Below are 21,666 nucleotides of genomic sequence, written 5' to 3' on the forward strand. Positions count from 1 at the left end.
AACTTGCGGGCAAGAATATCTGTTCTGCTAAAAGTAAAATGATTATTATTCTTATGCTGTATGCAGTGATTTCTCATTTACCGTATACACAAAGACAAAATGCAATATTGTTCAATGTTTTTTAGAACATCTGTTCTACTAAAAGTAAAATTATCTGCAAAAGAATTATTCTTATGCTGCACGTATTCTCATTTGTCACGTGCACGAAAACAAAATGCAATATCTGTTCAATATTTTCAAGAATATGTGTTCTTCTGAAAGCAAAATAATCTACAAAAGAATTATTCTTATGCTGCACGCGGCGAATTCTCATTTGCCACGTGTACGGAGACAAAATGTAATATCTGTTCAATATTTTCAAGAATATGTGTTCTTCTGAAAGCAAAATAATCTACAAAAGAATTATTCTTATGCTGCACTCAGCGAATTCTCATTTGCCTCGTGCACGGAGACAAAATGTAATATCTGTTCAATATTTTCAAGAATATTTGTTCTACTGAAAGCACAATAATCTACAAAAGAATAATTCTTATGCTGCACGCAGCGAATTCTCATTTGCCACGTACACGAAGACAAAATGCAATATCTCTTCACTATTTCCAAGAATATGTGTTCTACTAAAAGCAAAATAATCAACAAAAGAATTATTCTTATGCTATACGCAGCGAATTCTCATTTGCCACGTGCACGAAGTATCTGTTCAATATTTTCAAGAATAAGTGTTCTACTAAAAGCAAAATAATCTACAAAAGAATTATTCTTGTGCTGCATGCAGCGAATTCTCACTTGCCACGTATACAAGTACAAAATTGTTGAGTTTTATTTTATTAATAACGACTCGGAGTTTTAAAATACATAGTGATTAGGGAACAAAATGTAACTTCGTTTAATGTCGGAGAATAATGGTTTTTGGTCGTTAACCTAGACCAATACAGTTACAGTCATTTTGTTTAAACACGAGATATCTTTTACCGCAGTAAGAAAAATCAGATCAAAATTCATTTATGCCCTTTGTTAGGTGGTGGGAGTGGGCCGAGCATTAAAATGTATGGGCGCTCTGTTTAATGCGTGTATCCAGTGAGAGTGCCCATTAGGCGGAAAAGGCCTTGCATCAGTAACTGTCTTGAGGACTGAATCTGGGAGAAGGAATTTGGAAGGTGAAGGGAGGTGCTTCATACGCGCCCTTATAAATTAAGGTGAGTTTGGAGTAGATGAGCTAATAGTATTAAGTATCTATGCTTCCAAGCACGTGAGACCCATTTGCTGCGCTCGGAAGTCAGTCACAGGCCTCATTAAGCAAGATTGAGTCGTTAACTATTCATCGGAATCTTCCTTCTCCTCTTCTCTTTTCCTTCCATTATAACTTACGCTCCTGGAAGGGGAAATAACCCCTTACATGGAAAGACCCATTCCAATGCATCAAATCTTAACGGCCATGCAACAGTCTGCTTGCTGCTCTATAACTTCTCATTTTTAATGAGACCGCGCTCCATGTTTTTATGACTTTTTTTTTTATTCCATCTCCGATATGACTCATATCCTGGACAGAAGTTTTGCAATTAAAATAATTCCTTTTCCTTTGCTCTGCTTCTGTAGCTACAAGGCCGGCTGTCACTTGTTGTAAAGGAATCTTGTATTTGTTTAATAATTTCTTGGGATAATTTAGTCAGAAGCGGTGGGATCAAAAATTTGCGGTTTACTTTAAATTGTTTTTATAAAAGATTTATTGTTACTTAGATTTTTTTTTTCTAAAAAGGAAAAAACAGCTCGATTAAAAAATACAGACTAGTTTACCTGATTAAAAATTTCATTCGTTTCGAAAACATATGAATAGGAAACAGTTGATATATTTCAAGTGCTTAAAAACAGGGGCCTACTTTCAAAACTTGCAGACGTGACTGTGAAACAAAAGTGATTTGAAACATAAAACCAGTTGGCAACGAAAAATGGAAAGATAAAGGAATTTATTTTTCCCATTTTTCATTGGCAATTTTACGTACAAATTTCAAATCACTTCTGTTTCTTCTCATTCACGCTGGCAAGTCTTGAAGATAAGCGCCGGTGTTTGAGCACTTGCAACAAATCGACTAATATTTTCTATTTATATATTTTTGAAAGACATGATGTTTTTAATCAGTTAATATCTTACCACTTCAGTTTCTTGGGATTATTTATTTAATACAGACAATTTTATCTCAAATTCTTTTCGCCATCAAATGCTTAAATTACTGTTCATGAATACTGATAAGTTAGCTTTAAATATTTTTTTTTATTTCTAATTGGAATAAAACATTAATGTTTAAAAGCAAAAAAAAATCGCAGAATACCCCACTATTCAGACAAAATTATTGAAACTGAAAGGTAAATTTTAAAAACTTTTAATGTTTTTTCTCCTTTATATGTGTCATAGGCTATTTGAAAAGTTGGTCTTTTTCAACTGTCACCGACATTTTGTGAATACCAAGGCTTATTGAGAAAATTGCAGTATTTTATAATATTACTCATATCTTATTGGAATCAGTCCTGGACTAATTAGAAAATTCGCTAAAAATTGCATATTGAAATAGCTTGCTTAGACTTATTACAATAAACCTTTAATAAGACTATTTGGAATAAGCCTTCACTACTCTGAATTTATAACAAACTGCCTGAAAGAAATAAGGCTCATTAAACAATGAATGATATATCTTCTAATTAGCATAAAGTTATATGGGTTCGCTGTAATAAAGTATTATGTTGATTAGAAAGTACAGGATATTTTGTCAGTTAGCCTGACAATAGTCGTACTATTTAAATAACTTTTGTCGTATACTTTAAATATGTGTGTCTTTTTTTATAGTTATTTCAAATTTATTTTTATTTGCTAAACTTCTCAATTAGCAAGGTAATGTTATGATACTTTAATTACAAGTTCCAAAGTTTTTAAATTTTAATGCAGGGTGTGTAGCTTTTTTAAAAAGTGCTGAAAGGTGCTTATTTTCAATTTTCGATTTTTAAAAGCCCTTAAAGGTGCTTTTTTCATTGGGTGTTTTTAAAAAGTGCTCAAATTTCCCTTTTTCAAAATGAGATTTTTCCTTTACCATGTTGATTTTCGCAACGAATTATGCAAAAAAAAAAAAAAAAAAGTTCACATTGTTCTATTCAACGTTTTCACAATTAATTCAACCCCAATCTATTTCGGCATATTGTCAGTCCGTAGCACATGAAAACGCCATTCGTTATACATGTTTCAAAATTTCATGATTTTTGACAAAAGTGCTTAAAAATATTTTTTGAGTGCTTGAAAAGTGCTTAAAAGGTGCTTATTTTTTGTTGAATAATTTTGCTACGCACCCTGTAATGGCTCATGCATTTAGAAGCATACGTATACTGGCGCATAGATATCTTTCACACTATAAAGCTAAGAAATAAATATGTTTAATTGGACATCTTAATAAAAAGCATTAAAAATGCTAGAAATGAAAGACACTCTTAAAAGTGTTTGCTTATATACAGTTTAAGAAAAAAGCAGCTTTATCATTGCAGTCTCTATAAACTCTGGTCAGTGCTGTCGTCCATTCTATGGCGAGAGTAATATCCATGGTGGGAGTGGGGGTGCTGTAGAGAGGGGCTGGTAGGAAATTGTCGCCACCATTGCCGTAGCCAGCCGTCGCTCATGAATGTGATTTTTATTAGGTCCTTTCTTTCTCGGTCACTGGTTTAAAAGAGGTTGTGAAGAAAAAAAAATCCTTGTATAAAATGTTATTGGTCGTAAAAAACCTCCATCGGCCGACTGGGGAAACCGTGACAAAACTCTAAAGACATCTCTGCCGCCTGGTGTGCCTTTTTCAAGTAATGGTTGCTGTGTGGCGGCTGCCCGTAATTGCTCCATTCCACCTTTTTTTCCCAAAAACACAATCATTGCCATGACAGATTGTGAAACCCAGGATGAACTGTCCTACCCTTCGAAGAAATGAACCTTTTCTTTTGGACATTAACAGTTTGGTTCACTTGGATATCGTTTTAATTTGGATTTGGAAGTTACCTAATTAAGGGTAAAATAAATCTTTTAGGTTAAACAGAACTTTTGGATCTCAAATGTCCACTGTAGCTTCTCGGAAGGTTCAGAATAGATTCTCGGAAGAATCGATTCAAAATTGTGCGATACTTTGAATCGTATTATGCATCTTCTTTTGTGGAACGCATTGAATCCTGTTTCCATCGAAGCCGAACCATAGTATCTTGTGGTTAAGTTTTAGGAAGATAAACTTGTGCGATGTTGTATCTCAACTTAACACCATACTAAAGTTGCAGCAAAATTGCACAGCATACACTTCCAACTAATTAATACTTTCTTTTGAACATTAACTGTTTGGTTTACTTGAATACTCTTGTCATTAGGATTTAAAAGTTACCCTTAATTAAAGGGATAAATACATTTTTTAGATTAAGCGTAACTTTTGGATCTTAAAGATCCAGAGAAGATTCTCGAAAAAATACGATTCAAAATTGAAACTGTAGTTTGATTTGAGTTCCATCCATCTACTTTTGTTGAGTATATTAAACCCTGTATATTTTTCCTGTTCGGGGTAAGGTCTTAGGAATATAAACTTGCACGATATTGTTTTAATTTGACGCTGTACTAAAGTTGCAGCAAATTTACACGATAATATGAAGGTTTTATTTGAATAGAGGGGTGACATCATTTTTAGATACAGGACATTAAAATCAAAAAATGTATTGCTTTTTTTATATATATATTTTCTAAATTGCTGTGTCAATTGTTAGACAGCAGAAACAAGAAGGAGGCGTACTAGTTTAAGATAAGATAGATGGCTTTCATGAACATCATTGTGAATTTAATTCCATTTTTTTAATAAGTGAAGTTAAGCCCATTACTCAAGGCCCTCATACAATCCAATATGAACTTATATTTTTAGCAGTGTATGATTTTTTAGTTAATTTAAAATGCATAATTCAATTTCGCTTTTTTTAAAAGCGTATTTCCAAAAAAACATAAAAGCTTTGCAAGACTCCGGATTAACTTTCCTTTTTTTCTAAAAAAATATAAAAGCTTTGTAAGACTCCGGTAAAACTTTCCTTTATTTCCAAAAAATATAAAAGCTTAGTAAGACTCCGAATTAACTTTCTTATATTTCCAAAAAAATATAATAGCTTTGTAAGACTCCGAATTAACTTTCTTGTATTTCCAAAAGAAATATAAAAACTTTGTAAGACTCCGGAATAACTTTCCTATTTTTCGAAGAACCTTTTCTTTGGACATTAACCGATATTAAAAACAGTTCAGTTAAGTTTTATTATGGATAAATGAATATTTCCATTTTAAGATCCGGAGTATGACTTCTTTATTTGACCTTATCAACTCACCATAATTGACAAACCTTAAGTTTTTTAGCATAATCATTGTATTTACAGTTTGTGACACCCTTAAAAAAACTACCTTACCCTTTCAAGTAATAAGCCGTCTTTTTGGACAATTACGGAAACTCAACTCAACTTACTTTGATTTTCTTGATTGTAAAAGAACTTGCATTAAGAATAAATAGGATCCTAAACATTTTTTCAAATTCAAATTTTGCTGAGGTTCAAGTTTTTTTTTTCTTTTTTTTAAGTTGTCATTTTTAGACGGCTCTTTCGAAAATTTATACAGATATTGGACATATGCTTAAGATATAAGAACATAGGTTTAAGATCATATTATAATTTAATTTAGTAACTGAAAAAAATATTTTTAAATGTCTTATTAAAATAAATAAACCAATTATTGTCAATAAGTTTAGACTAAGAAATAAATGTCTATTTTCAATTCGTGTTCTACGTTCATTGTAGAACTACAAGAATGTGCTGTGTGGTTACACAGACACTTTCCCATGAATTTTTAAAATTACACTTCTTTGCAAAAAACCGTTTGTAATTTGAAATTATTGATCTCAAACTGCTTCTTAAGAAATTGCATATTTCAAACTTTTCCTTAAAAAACAAAGCAAAAAAAATATTATTTCTTCGATTAAACTGTTTTTCAAAGTTGTCCTTTATACATTTCTTATTGATAATTAATGATTCTTATAGCAATTATCAGTGACATTCTTCTTCATCTATTATTTTTCTACTATTCTTCTATTTCGACAATTATTCTTCCACCATTATATGCAAACAATATAACTGTTCGTGAGTCTCTTTATTGATTCAGCTTACTCATTTGTGGAAGGAAGAATTTAATCTCCAACCCAATAAATGGTTTTCTTGAATTGTTAGTGTCCATCCCGTCGAGTGTCCATCCATCATTACAATTTGCTCTTCACTGTCGCCATATTCATTCATTTGTTACCCTCTTCATAATCCGAAAATAGTGATCGTGGAAGTCTCCATTGTAACGCCCACAAAGAAAACACAATGAAACTCTTGTCGCAGTCCATCATGGCATTCTATCACGAATATGAAAGCGAAACCACGAATAAAAAAAAAAGGAGATCTTCCATTTCTCCTGTTTTTTTCCTTCCTTTTCTCTCCCGGATAAAGAAAGAAGAAGAAGATGATTTACCGGGAATGCGATCGTAAATACAAATCGCGTGCATCCTTATCACATATTAACTTCATGGTGATCCGGACAGTAGAATGATCCGCCCGATCGCCACTGGTCATAAGTTGCACGGATATGTCCTGTCCGTGTCCGACTACGATAGGAATCAGTTTCTGGAGAAGCTTATTTGTTCGCTTCGGCTGCCTGTCGTATTTCCTGGAGAAATGACTATTTAGATAGGAGCATATAATAATATAGAAATGATCGGGCCACTCGAAGGCAAATATTTGAGTGGCGAAGGTCTCTTTTCGAGTTGGCCATTTCGTGCCACACTGAAAAGCAAACAAGGATCCCCTTTTGTCTTATTGTTTTTACCTCTTGCGTGTTCTCTCAACCCTCCTCAGTCTGTTAATCGAAAAAGGCATGTAAGTTATAGAAATCTATATGAATTTTTTTTTCTTATTGAATAAAACATATCTAGTTCTATCATTTGCAATATTTCAACAATTACTAGCTTAATTGCACTATAAAACCCAAACTTACATAGAAGGCAATACTTGAACCATAAATAACTTAATTGCACTGTAAGACTTGGAGTTAACGGATACGATTTCGATTATTACTAGATTAATTGCATTGTAAGACTTAAGCTTAGCAGGTATTACTTCAATTATTTCTGACTAAATTACTCTGTAAGACTTAAATTTAATTGTCAATTCTTCGACTATTAATGATTTATTTGCATTGTAAATCTTGAACCTATTTGACAGGCAGTTATTACTGACTCAATTGCACTGTAAGTCTAAAACTTGACTGACAATTCAACTATTATTGATTTAAGTGAACTATAAGGCTTAAACTGAACAGGCAGTATAATTATTAATGATTTAGTTACACTATAAGACTTAAGAACTGCCAATTCTTCGTCTATCTATGGTTTAAGTGCACTGTTAGGCTTAAACTTACTAGGCGATACTTCAACTATTACTGACTTAATTGCACTGTAAGATTTAAGGTTGATAATTTGTTGATCGCTCATGAGATTTCTCTTGTTTTCTTTGCTTCCACAAAATATTGCAAATCTAAATATCGTGAATATAGTTCCTATTGCTATGATAAACAAAATTTTGATTTGGTATTTATCCTTGTCGAAAGATAATTTAGTAAATATATTAATGTAAATTTTTAATTAATTTAAATTTAAATAATTCTCTCCGAACAGGTAATGCTCCAATAATTATTGATTTAATTGCACTATAAAACTTAAACTTGATACTTTGTTGACAACTTACGAAATTTCTCATGTTTTTACCTTTACCACAAAGTGTACCTTTTTTACCACAAAGTACTTCAAAAATCTAAATCATATATGGCATATAGTTTCTACTGCAATAATGAACTAAACAACTTTGATAAAATATTTATTTTTGTCCGAAGATAATTTAGTCTTATCTTTAATTTAAGTCTAATTCTTTTAATTTTAAGCTTGTCCACGATGCGTGAATTGGCAAAACTTAACTGGCAACACTTCAACCATTTCTGACTTATTTGCACTATGACACTTAACTCGATTCAAATGACTTTTATTTATATATTTAAAACATATCGCTTACCTAACTTTTAACATGTTGTTGCATGTTATAAGTACCGTAGCAGTTAAGCTCAATGTAAATTTATAAATTTTTAAACAAAATTTATCAACTTTTACTTAGTGTTTTTTTTCTGTTTTATACTAATATTTATGGCTGTGATATGCTGTATGTGATATTTATGCTGCAAGAGGGAACATTAAAAACAAAATTTTTATTTTATTTATTTAGTATAAACGAAGATGGAAAACTTTAAACTTTAATTCTGCTTTATGAGCATGGTTGCAATATGATTTGACTTTGATTTCAACACTCTTAATGGACTTTGATTTCAACACTCTTAATGAACTTTGATTTCAACACTATTAATGGACGAATGAACTTTGATTTCAACACTCTTAATCATGAGTTTAAAGTGTTTATTATACATGTTTTTGCTCAGTTTCTATGTCTTGCTCAATTTTTTATAATGCCTACTGATCATTAAAATAACATGATTTCAATATACTGAAATTTAATTGGATACATAGTTTGTGACTGATTACAAACTATTCAACGTTTGATTTTTCTCATCATTTATTTCATAGATAATGCTAGTGTTCATGGATTATTAAGTTAATTATCGATTTTTTTTTTTTTCTTGTTATAAGAAGAAATCGACAATAAATTGAACTTTCCAATGCTTTTCTTAATGGTTTTAATGGTTTTCCGAAATGTCCAAAATTAAATGAAAATTCATAATTATTGTTTTATTTGTTTAAATGAATGCATTTTTGTTTTCAGGTCACAAAGAAAAACGGATACGAAGAGGAAGTAGCAGTGAAAGAGAATTTGATGAAGGCATTCGACTCTGTATCGTGGGTAAGTAGTCAAAAAAACTTATTCATTTAGTACCTGCAGTACCTTGGATGTAACTATGAGCGAAACAAAAGCAGAAATAAAACTATATATAAAATTTTCAAGAATTATGTATAATCCATTTCTTGAATGCTCCTGTTGAATTTTTTTTAAAATTTATTACTTGATTGTACGAAAGTAGTTTGTACATTATCTCCTTAAGTATCTTTTAGAGCTCTTGGTTATGTCATTTTATATCTTGCATCAGTATAGTTTTAAAACTTGTATCGATGCAAGACTTGTATCTGTGTATATCCAAATCAGGCCGATAAATAATTTTTTTGTTCTCCAATCTCCATCCATTTGCTGTCAAGTAAATACGGGTAGGGTGAGTGTTCATTTTTAACATCTAGTCAGACAGCATCAAACCAGTTTTTATATACATTAATAAAATATTGAAAAGTAGAATATCGTGCAATTAATGCATGAATTTCCTAATATTTGTTTAGCATAGCCTTTGTTGTTCATAGCAATTGTAAAAATCATTTAAACCTTGTATTTCATACGAATCTGGTCGATAGATATTCTCTGACAATCCCATCCATTTGCTGTCGAGTAAATACGAATAGGGTTTTTTTATACATCAATAAAATTTAGAAATCGAAGCCTTCTTATAGGTGCTCAGCATAATCTTTGTGGTGTACACCAATTGTAAGAATGGTGTAAACCTTGTATTTCATCCGAATCTGGCTGATAAACGTTCTTTGGCAATTAATTCATGAATCTCCTAATATTCGTTTAGCATAGCCTTTATTGTTCATAGCAATCGTAAAAATCATTTAAACCTTGTATTTCATACAGATCTGGTCGATAGATGTTCTTTGACAATCCTATCCATTTGCTGTCGAGTAAATGCGATTTTTTTATACATCAATAAAATTTAGAAATCGAAGCCTTCTTATAGGTAGGTACTCAGCATAATCTTTGTGGTGCACACCAATTGTAAGAATGGTGTAAACCTTGTATTTCATCCAAATCTGGCCGATAAACATTTTTTGCCAATCACATCCGTTTGCTGTCAAGTAAATACGAATAGATTGAACGTTCATTTATAACGTCAAATTAGGCAATATCAGACCGGTCTTTACATATTTGATTAAATATTGAAATGGAGAATATCGTGCACTTTTTAATTCAGGTGTTCGGCATAGTCTTTGTGGCGTAAAACAATTGTAAAATTCAGATTATGTCTCATCCAAATCTAGCCGATAAATATTCTCCAGAAAACCCATCCGTTTGCGGCTGAATATGGTGGGTGTTAATTTATGGCATGCAACTATGATCTCAGACTGGTTTTAACGTATTTTAATTAATATTGAAATGGACAATATCGTGCATTTAATACTTTAGGCGTTCGGCATAGTCTTCGTGGTGCAAAGCAATTGTGAAAATCTTTTAAACCTCGTGTCTCATCCAAATCTAGCCGATAAATATTCTCTAGAAATCCCATCCGTTTGCTGTCAAGTAAGTGGGGATATGATGGGTGTTAATTTATTGCTTTCAGTTGTGGAAAATCTCAGACCAGTTTTAACATATTGAACTAAATATTGAATAAGAGAATATCGTGCAATTAATACTGAAGCCTCTTTTTAGACTCTGGGCATAGTCCTCGTGGCGCACAGCAATTGTAAAAATCTTTTAAACCTTGTGTCTCATCTAAATCCAGCCGATAAATATTCTTTTTCAATCACATCCGTTTTCTGTCAAGTAAATAGGAATAGGGTGAGTGTTAATTTACAGCGTCCAGTTGGGCAATATCAGCCCGGTCCCTCGATGTCCATTCTGGAAGGAAAAAAAATATATATCCCCTAGAGATTTATGACCCTTATGTCGGCGGATATGAAAGCCATATTTTTCACGTGTCTCCTCGCGCCCGTAGACGTGATTGTCCGCGCGACTCACTCGCTGGAAAAGCCATTGTTGCCTCTTTTGGTGCATTTGGCCACCCTCTAACTACTGCTCGCCACTCCGGTACTTGGCTTTTATTTTTTCTCTCCTTATTATTATTATCCCCGTATGGACTTCTCTCACTAGAGCTGGTCCATCCAGAAATTTCATTTCGGCAGTCGCGTAGCAGCTGTGGTCACTTGCATCCGCGTCTTTAGATAATGGGATTGGAGTCGCCCGGTCAGTCTTTAAAGGTTTACTGCTTTTTGCTCCTTGTTTTTCTTTACTCCTCTTTTTTCCCCTTTTGGTCTCTCCCGTTTTTGCTCCGGACTCCCAGCGTAACACCTTTTTCTACTGTGCTTCGGCACTTGGCAGGCCGTTATTGGCCACTCGATAAAGTATACGCTTTGAGAAAGAGCCTCATATAATGAAGACCAAAGGATAAAGTCTCCTCTTTATTATAGAGAGTCTCTCACAGACAAGGGAGTGTTTGCCACTCCGTTGAAGAATTCTTTCAGTTGTCTCTTTTCATTGTGACTGCTCAATTCCTTGTAAACTATCGTCCTTTTTCTCTCAACCCCCTCCCCTCTCTTCTTTCTCATGCGATTTGTATCAAGCAATTGAAGAAAAAAATTTCCTCGGAATGTTGTAGAATTCAAAACGCTCTTTTTTTTTAAAAATTTCATACAAAAATTTTAATTAATAGATTAAATGACAATGAATGTTGTTTAGAAATGAATGAATGTTGTTTGAAAATAATGAAAGTGCTGAATTAGTTTATGTTTAGATAATAAGTTAGAAATGTTGAAGAATTTAAAACGCCTGTTTGATGTTTTTAAATATATTTTAACTATAAGACTGATTAAGAAAATGTATAAACTGTTGGATTAAGTTTGAAATCAACGAATGTGTTGTATTAGTTTATATTGAGGTAATCGCTAAAAAAAAATTGTGAAAAATTAAAAGCACCCGTTTTTTTTTTTTTTTTTTCAAAATTAATTTAAAAATATTTTTGATCTTTCTATTAAATAATAACGAATGTAAAGTGATGTATATTGTTGATAAAAGAATGAATGTTGTAAAATTTTTGAATGTGTTGAATTTGCTTACAGTAAACTTTTGGAAATGTTGAGGAATTGAAAACACCCATTCAAAGTTTATTTAAATTTATTTAAAATATTTTAATTATTAGATTAAACAATAGTGAATGTTGATTGATGAGTGTTGTGAAGGTAATGAATGTCGTTAGGAAATAAATGTTGTGTGAAATTAATGAAAGCGTTGCATTAGTATTTTTCGAAGCAATCTGTTCTATTGTTGATGAATTATAAGCACTCGTTTGAAGATTTTAAATTTATTCAAAAATATTTTTATTATTTGTTTAAATAATAATGAATATCAAGTGATGAATGTTCATAATAAATGGATACTTGAACACAATGAATGCGTTGAAATAATTTGAGGTAATCGGTTAGAAATGATGAGGAATTAGAAACGCTCGTTTGAAGTTTTTTTAAATTTATTTAAAAGCACTTTAATTGCTAGATTAAATGACAATGTCAACTTTTGAATGTTATTAAAAAATAACAAGTGTTGTTTAAATTTATAATTGTTTGAATTAGTTTATGTTTAGATATTCAATTTTGCATGATGGAAAATTAAAAACGCTTTTTTTACGAATTTTTAAATTTATTTAAAAATATTTTAATTAATGGATTAGATAGTTATGAATGGTAATTGATGAATATTGTAAATGGAATGAATGTTGTTATGAGATAAATGGATATTGTTTGAAATTATTGAATGTCTTGCATTAACTTGAGTTGAGTTAATCACTTCCAAATTTTGCGGTAATTTAATTCCTTTGAAAATATTTAAATTATTAGATTAAATAGCAATGAATGTCGATTGATATATGTTTGTAAAAGTGGTGAATGTTGCTGAGAAAAGAATGAATGTTGTTTGAAAATTTTGTTGAGATAATCAGTCCAGAATTTTTGGGAATTAAAAACGTTCGTTTAAAGTCATCATAAATGTAAAAGTTTTTTCATTTAGTTGATAGAATAATGATGAATGTTAATTAATGAATGTTGTAAAATGAGTAAATGCTGTTAAAAATATATCTATATAATATATGTTGAGGAATTGAAAACGTACGTTTAAGATGAACAGCAATTCTTTTTAAGTTTCTCGTTTCTCTAAAATATATTGGTTAATTGAATGAATGTTAATTTGAGAAAATCTAGGAATCGTTGTTGTGGAAGAATTAGTAAAGTTAAGAAATGAATGAATGTTAAAAATTAAAGAAATGTGTTTACTAAAAATTTCAGGCAAATTGAAAAAGATTTAATTCTTAATCAAGTTTTATTTTTTGGGATCAAACACGTAAATTTTGATTTTTTTAATTCTTAAAAGATTTTAATTGTTTAGCTCAAAAATGTGAAGTACCGAGGGTAAAAAAACGGGAAAAAAAATTACTTATAAAATTTAACATTTAGGTCTCCCGAAATCTAATTAAAAACATTGGTTTTCATTAAAAAATTTGCATATTTTTTTCGAACCAATCTTTAAGTTAGGCAGTCTTTAATCTAGCCCTATATTTAGACATAGGTTTAAATTAAAAATTTTGTATGAAATGTAACATTTAATAAAAAAAATTTTTAATTGTTATTTTATATTTTTGCTCTTAAGAAATTAAAATTTGAGTTATACCATCTTTAAAAATACATTTAAAATTTACATTTTTAATGTTTGAAAATGAAACTTTAGCTCTCCATTCCTAGAGATTTAAATACCTTTCAATCTGCCTAAACATTATATACTGCCACTGTAACAGATTTTCATGGATTTAATTTTAAAAATAAAGTTTCTCTAGTCCTAATGAAAGCTTGCTCTTTTAATTAGGACCACTATTATTTATGACGGTGAAATACATATGTGTGTATATAATGTCAACATAAACTAAATATGTTATATATTTCAGATTTTGCTTTCAAGATTTTTAGTCTTAAAAATCAACTCGGAAATATTATATACTTAGTCAAAGTTGATTAAACATGCAATATTCCAGAATTTTTCTTCAAAGATTTTTGGTATTAACACAAAAGTTTGAAATATTATATATTTTGTTAAAATGATTAAATATACACTATTTATGAGTTTGCTTTTTTAAGATTTTTGGTCTTAAGCTCAGAAATATTGTATAGTTAGTCAAATTTTGTTAAATATACAATATTTCTGAGTTTGCCTTTTGATCTTCTAAGATATTTTGAAGTCTGCGTAATGGGATGCTTCTTAAGCAATCAGTTGTTTCCTGATGTCGTTTTCAGCGAAGACACCCAACCCTAGGGCTAGAGACACAAGCTGTTCTAAAACTGTTCTACAATTTGGAACTCCAAATCCATCCATTATTCATCCATTTCAAAATCCTAGTTTTGTAATTTCGATTCGAAAAGCAGTAATAAACTGAGATTCATACCAGATAGTACCTTAGTGCTCAAACTGCAATGTCATTTTTGTTGAAAATTAATATTTCGACCTTCTTTTTCCCCATGGGCATTGTTTTCCAATTTTTTTTTTTAGACCTGAAGTACCCATAAAGACGCTATCTCATGTATAACCAACTGTATAATTGATGAACGACCTAAAGGCGTAAAAAATTCCTACCACATATGTCTGCTAATGAAATCTGGTTAGCCTTTGAATCCCTTTTCTTTTCTGCATCTACCTTTCTAGGGATTTTCAGCTGGGGAAATAAAGGAGGGAAAAAAATAAAGAAATGAGGGAAAAAAATGAAAAATTTTTCGATCTGGAAGAAAGCTAGTCAAAACAAAACAAAGAAAGTTTCGCTTAATGGCAGAAACCAGAGTAGTGACCATTAAGCCCTGGAGAAGGAAAAGGTGGACGGGAGTGGAAATAGTTGCAAAAAATATTTAGAAAAAAAAGGGGAAAAAAATCCCTAAAAGAAGGTGGTACTGGGAACACTAAAATCACTTCTTTACTTTATACTCTCTAGCTTTTCTCTTACCTTTTCGTTCTTTTTTTTTTTTTTTTTTGCTGTGCTCTCTGAAGTAGAGATATTGTGTCTATCTGACCTATCAGATGCGATCTGCGACTTTTCATCGAACATTTAGTTTATCGTACTACCCGTTAAACTATTAAATTCCTTCCTCTTCTTTACTTTCTCAATGATATCGCGTTTCGGCGTACTATTTTTGGTCTCTTATCTAAGAGTTTTTTTTTTTCCTCTTTAAAATTTTTAACTCTATATATTAATAACTGTTTTTAAATGTGTTACTGTAATATCAAATATGTGATAAGCGTAAAGGGCTGTTAAAAGAACTCTAAATCTGTATCTTTCATAAGCTTTTCAAGATCAAGCTAGCGTAATAATACTGATTAAATATAAAAAGAATGTACAGTGCCTAAAAAAACGGATAATCCTGAATAACTTTTGATATAATGATTGGATTATCACGTACTACTTTTTACGTCTTAACGGTTCGAAGGAGTGACCTCAAATATGCTAATTAGCTCGTGGAAGAGCTATTTTAAGTTACGAAATCAGACGAAATCGTATACGTATTCAGGTTGCATTGAGTACATTGAAGTATTGAGGCTGCATTTTTATACTTGCTTTACCTTTTCTGCTAAGAAAAAAAAATATAAGTCACAACTATTACTAAAATTAAACAAAATTAATAAATACTGTTTTAATATAATATTAATATACATATTATAACTGTAATATATTAATACTAATAATATAATACTGTAATAATTACAATAATACACACAACGACAATAATTTCGTACAAATATTCGTTTCAATTCATTTTTGGCATTTTGTTAATTGAAAATGGGACGCACTAAAACATTAAAAAATAAAATAAACCTAAAATTTTACTTATGAAATGTATGTTCTTGGCATTTTCCTTATTTAAACTAAATATAATTTGTTTTTAACAAAAAAGATATTTATACGAATGACAAAAATGTAAGTTATAAGCAGGGCTGATTGTGCTCCGGAAAAAATCCGGATTTTGGGAATTTTCGCTAACCGGAAATTTCCGGAGATCGAAGGTCTAGACGTTTCAAAAAATCATTGATAACAGAAGTTTCCGGAAATCAAATTTTCAAAGGTGGAACTTAAAAACACAGTTTATTTTATTTGTTTGTAAAGGAGAGCCAGAGAGATACTTTATAAGCTTATATTCATAATTAATATTCATTTTTTTTTCAGTAAATAGTTGTTATAATCATAAACCCAAGAAAGAAAGACATATTTGTAAATTTTAATTACTTCTCCAGGTCATCATAGGTATGTGATGTGTAAATGGTATAGGTATGTGTAAAATTTTAAATATATTTTAAGTAAACTAAGAAATATTGAGAAAAAGGAAGAAAATTTTTTTTTCAATTTAAACTTTTTTCTTAAACTCAAGAAATTTTCCGGAATTTTGACTTGGGCTCACAATCACCCCTGTATAAGATCACAAAAAAATATTATTTTCATCCAACAAACTTGTTGAAAATATAATTGTAATTATGTGATTAAAAAGATTTATCATAAAACTTTTTATTCAGAAATGCAAATGTCTTTCGTGCTTTTGTTTATTACTCAATTTTTTTAAAAAAAAAAGCTGTTTAACTATTCAGTTGAAATGCAATTTTTGTTATTATTTCCTATTGTGATTTGCAAAGAAATGATCTTCCTGTTTGTATTATTTCTTGTACAATTATTTCTATAATTGAGTAGACTCAATCTTATCAACTTCCCGAAAATTAAATTATACTTTCTTCGTAAAAATATTATTATTATTATTATATAATAATAAACGCTTGATTGCCTAAATGTGATCCCTAGATAAAACGGCACACTCTTCCTAATAATAATTTCACCTTTTTTATGAGCGACAAGTTTTAGCTTTTCTGCCGTGCACATTCCTTTCTTCCTTTGCATTCAACGGTGTTAGAAGGGAAAGCTAAATACTATATTCGTAGGGGCTGCTCTCACAATAAAGTTTTTTATTATAAATAAAAAAAAGTCGATAAAAAATTATCACTATATTAATTGTCACTGTAGTTTTACATTTTACAACTTTTTACAAAAAAAAATTTTTTTTAATCAAATTATTTTTTTTAACTGCATGTGTATCAAACAAATTGTAATTTTCAAATTCAAAAAATGTAAAAGTTAGAAAGTTAAGTAACATTAAAAAGATTTTATATCAAATGTAACATTTAAGCCTCCCAGAATATACGTAAATTTACTTTATTGACGCGAAAAAATAAAACTTTTGACACATTCATATTTAGACTCATGTAGAAAAAGAAGTGCATTTGTAAGTTCTGAGAAACCTTCAGGTTGTTTTTTGTAATGCACTTTTTTATTGTACTAAACTTTACATTTTTGAACTTTAAAACTAAATTTTGTTTTATATTCTTGCTAAAGTTAAAAAGAAATTAAAACTTTAGGCCTACTTAGAGAAATTTAAATTTTTTTTTTTAATTTAATTAAAACATAGTAAATATTTTACTACAAAGATAACATTTCAATGGCTAAAAATTTTGATTCTCAGAAGAAAATTCAAGATTAGCTTCTTTTTTTTTATGATTCTTGGTATTTCAGGAGGCAACCTAGTGTTACTATTATTTTTTTCTTTTCTTTTAATACTCTTAACTTTGTTCTTATGGATTTCTGGAGTGATTTTTTCTAACACGTATTTTATTTCGAATATTTTTTTCCTATCTTTCAATTCTTTTCTGTTTTTTTCTTAATTTTATTTTTTATCATTATTATTATTATCTAGATCTATTTCACAGTATTTCAAAATATATTTACCTTTTTCTTTAAACTTTTTATCGTATACTTTAGATACTATATTGATTATATTATACGTGTAATATTGATGTATAATTTTGTTCACCGCTATTTATTGCATTTTAATAATTATTTTGAACAGTTTTTATTTGTTTTGATTAATTACTCTTACTTTGTAGAAGATGATTTAACAATTCATTTTGTAATGTAATATGTTGATGCTCGTACATATAGATATTAATACTAAAAGGATTAATGCACATTTTACTATCATTCCTAATTAACTATTCATCGTCTTTAAATGATTTAAGTCTTTCATTTTACAACGGATGTAAACAGTAATACAATGAGAAAAGTTTTGTGGAAATATATATACTTAAGAATTATGCACAAATTTGTCTGAATGCATAATTCCAGATAGATAAAAGTGAGTAATAATTCGGTTTATCACTCTCATTCCTTTATTTTTCATTCCTTTGTTTTTCATTTCTTCGTAAGCGTCACGTCGTCGGTAAATCCGAAGCTTGTTCCTTGTCACTGAAAAGAAGGGGAAAATAAAAGGATTTTAAGGGAGAAGGAATATAGAATATGAAAAATAAAAGAAACCAATTTCTTTAACATCAATAATGCGAAAACCAATATTGCATTGAGAACAATTTTGTAGAAATATATTCTTAAGAGTAAATTTGTTTTCTTTTTACATAATTTCAGATAAAAGCAAGTTTATAATTCGGTTTATCACTTTCACTGTAATCAGTTTCATTTCTTTGCTTTTTCGTTTCTTCGTATGCATCGCGACATCGGTAAATCCGCAACTCGTTCCCTGTCACCGTGAAAAGAAAAAAAAAGGAGTTTTCGGGAAAGGGAATATTGAAAATGAAAAATAAAAGAGACCAATTTCTGATGGTCCCACTTCGCTTTGGAATTGCTTTATTTAATGCGGCCCCAATGTCTTAAGAAATAGGAAGAAGGGGGAAAAAATAAAATAAATATCCATCAGCAAGGGCGCATGCCCCGGACTCTTTTCACTGAACAGGGAATTTGTGGACCTCGGGGAGCTTCGAAGACGGAGAAGCTTGTGCTTTGGAGGGTAGCTTAAAGACAGGAGCAGAAGAGAAAAAGCATTAAAAAAAGACCAGGGCACGCGCCCCTGTGGCCAATGAGAGGCCGTCGTCGGCCTGATTGATGGCATTGCTCCGACGATAACACCTTTTGCCTCTCGCCCAAGGAGTTGGGGCCAAAAGGTGAGGAGGCAGGAGCCTGTCAGGGTTAATAGGCGTAGATTGATGGCTAGGATTTCTAGTAGGGCCCTCTGGGCCCCCTTTCCTCGATAGCCATCGCTGTCGATAAGGGGACACTAGTTTTTCCCTTCTCTCACTCTTTCTGTTGGCAATCGAACATTAAATCCATCAGAAAATCTGGACTCTGTTGACAAGGATGGTGACGAACGAGGCCAGTATTGGGTGGCATTACGACGCAATGAAATGACAGCGACACTCTTATCATCATATGTCACAGCACAAGTGTCTTCTTCCTTGTATATCTCTCGACCACCCCCGAATCTTTTTTTCTTTTTCTTCGGACACCTTTGGTTTTCTTCTCTTTTAAAGTTTACGTCGGACGGTTGTTGATAAACGAGATGTTTCCCTCGAATATCGCGATTGCTTTCCAATAATGACGACTTTTTCTTGGTTGATCCGATGTGCCGCATAACCGAGCGAAAACTTGCCAGTCGAATTTTCTGTCATCCCGTATCTGTTTCGCTTTTCTCTAAAATAAATGTTCCTTTATTCCTCGATTGTTCTCTCTGAACGGAAATTAAAGACAAATTTAAAAAACAAAAATTATTGAAATAGTGATAGTAATGTTGAGTTCTCACACATATACATTTCTCTGTTCCCTCTCTTACTATCACTCATTTTAGCTCTTTGAATTTATTTTTTTTAGTTTCGATTTCAACCTGTTAATTAATTTCTTATTTGTCCATCTATTCAAGCTATAAGCTAATACCTCTCTTCCTGTCTCTCATTTTAGCTCTTCGATTTTTTTTTTTTTTTTTTTTTTTTTTTTTTTAAGTTTTGATTTCAACCTGCAAATTAATTTCTTATTTGTCCATCTATTCAAGCTATAAGCTAATACCTCTCTTCCTATCACTCATTTTACCTCTTTGAATTTTTTTCTTTTTTTTAGTTTTGATTTCAACCTGCAAATTAATTTCGTATTTGTCCATCTATTCAAGCTATAAGCTAATACCTCTCTTCCTATCACTAATTTTAGCGCTTTGAATTTTTTTTTTTTTTTTAGTTTCAATTTCAATCTGCAAATTAATTTTTTATTTTTCCATCTGTTCAAGCTATAAGCTAATCTTTTTTTAATACGTAAGATTAAGCCTTCCCAGAAGTTACCAGATGTAAGGAAAATGGAATGTATGCTATTAAGTGTTCTTGTTATTTCTTTTCTAGATTATCCTAACAGTCATCTATAAATAGGAGTCAGTTGTAGATGTACAGATGGCAGAATCGCGGCGACATGGCGATATTGTCGCAGAACGTTAAAGAGTTCTTGCCGAAAGATTTTTCTTTCGGGAAGAAATTTTTTTTTTTTCTCTCCAAAATTTACACGTAAAATTTGAATTGCGCCTTTACGTAATCACTTTTTGTCGCGTTCAATTTACGTCAACGGTATCGTAAATCTATGTGGAGTCAATTGTATTTTCGGCAGTTATTGATTTTCACCTGGTTTTTAATTATCCCGATATATTTCTGTCGATATAGGAAATTCGAATCGTGCATTCGAGTATTCACTTTTTAAGACAACGATTCTATCGTTTTTTTTTTTTTTTTTTTGCTATTATTACTTTTGATTTCCATATAGTTTTTAAAATCCGACATTATTTATTACGACAATTAAATCTTGAAACGAAACACTCATTTGAGTCACTCTTTTTTGAAGAGTATGATTAGTGTGATTTCGTCGTCGATCTGTTTTTCGATTGACGAAATATGATAAATGATATAATTAGTGAGTTTTTCTTCACAACAAAATGCGATAATATCGCCCATAATATTAAAATAAAGAAATATTACATATTCAATAAAAATAATTATATGTTTTTTTCGTAAACACTGCTTTTTTGTTCCTTTAAATTAGTAACATGTATATTTGTTATTATTGACAGTACCTTGCAGAAAGATATTAGTGCTAGAGAGTTTTGTCGCAGAAAGCCCGAAACAATTCAGGCAAAGGGGATATGCATATATAGAGGGGCGAGATTGCAACATTTTTGATGGAATAACCAGTATTTTATGTGATATTAATTATCTGGATTCGAAATCATTTTTAAAAATTTTTTTATGTGTTTTTTTTTTTTTTTTTTTTTTTTTAGTATCATCTGCTCAGCATTTCCCACTCATTCTATTTACTGTCTTCTTGCGGCTTGTGAGAAAGTAATTTAGATGCATTTTATTTGTTTATTTATTTTAAAATAAACAAACAAAATACATCTAAATTATTGATATTGATTTCTACACTTCTTGGTTTTTTGATTTGTAATACTAACAGGCAATGGTTGACACATTTTCATTTGCTTTTTTTTAAATTGATTTTAAAAAAAATTTTCTTCAAAATTGAAATTAGATTTAATTTGAAATATGGTGGTCTATCTTGTGGTCTACCTTGAAAGTTTACGAACCCTTTGTTGTAAATAAAAATAAGTCGCGAAGGTCGTGATATAATTTCGACTGAAATCACTCAACTTAACTCACTCAATCAAAAATCTGATTTCTGAATTTTTGTCACAATGTCTTAATAGAACGCGATATTGTTTTTTTTTTAATTTCTAACTTTATTAAACAACTAGCAGCGGATATGCGTGCCTTAGTATTTATATACATAATTTTTTCTCTTGATTCCTGGGCTATGTATCGATGTAATGCTATGTATCTTGTGCT

General features: G+C 30.6%; 1 protein-coding gene across 7 annotated transcripts in view; it reads left to right on the top strand.

Annotated features, from left to right (window-relative positions):
* The window catches only part of LOC107438772 (uncharacterized), a 572,328-nt gene that overhangs the window by 383,362 nt on the left and 167,300 nt on the right, over positions 1-21,666 (top strand). For all 7 annotated transcript variants that reach the window (XM_021144690.4, XM_043040146.3, XM_071180569.2 and 4 more), the window contains one exon: positions 8,893-8,970. In XM_021144690.4, the coding sequence (XP_021000349.1) occupies positions 8,893-8,970 (78 nt within the window). The remainder of the gene's footprint in view (positions 1-8,892; positions 8,971-21,666) is intronic.

The sequence above is a fragment of the Parasteatoda tepidariorum genome, chromosome 8 (genome assembly GCF_982258835.1).
Source record: "Parasteatoda tepidariorum strain Cologne lab strain chromosome 8, Ptep-v5.0, whole genome shotgun sequence".
In the NCBI taxonomy this organism is placed as follows: Eukaryota; Metazoa; Arthropoda; class Arachnida; order Araneae; family Theridiidae; genus Parasteatoda; species Parasteatoda tepidariorum.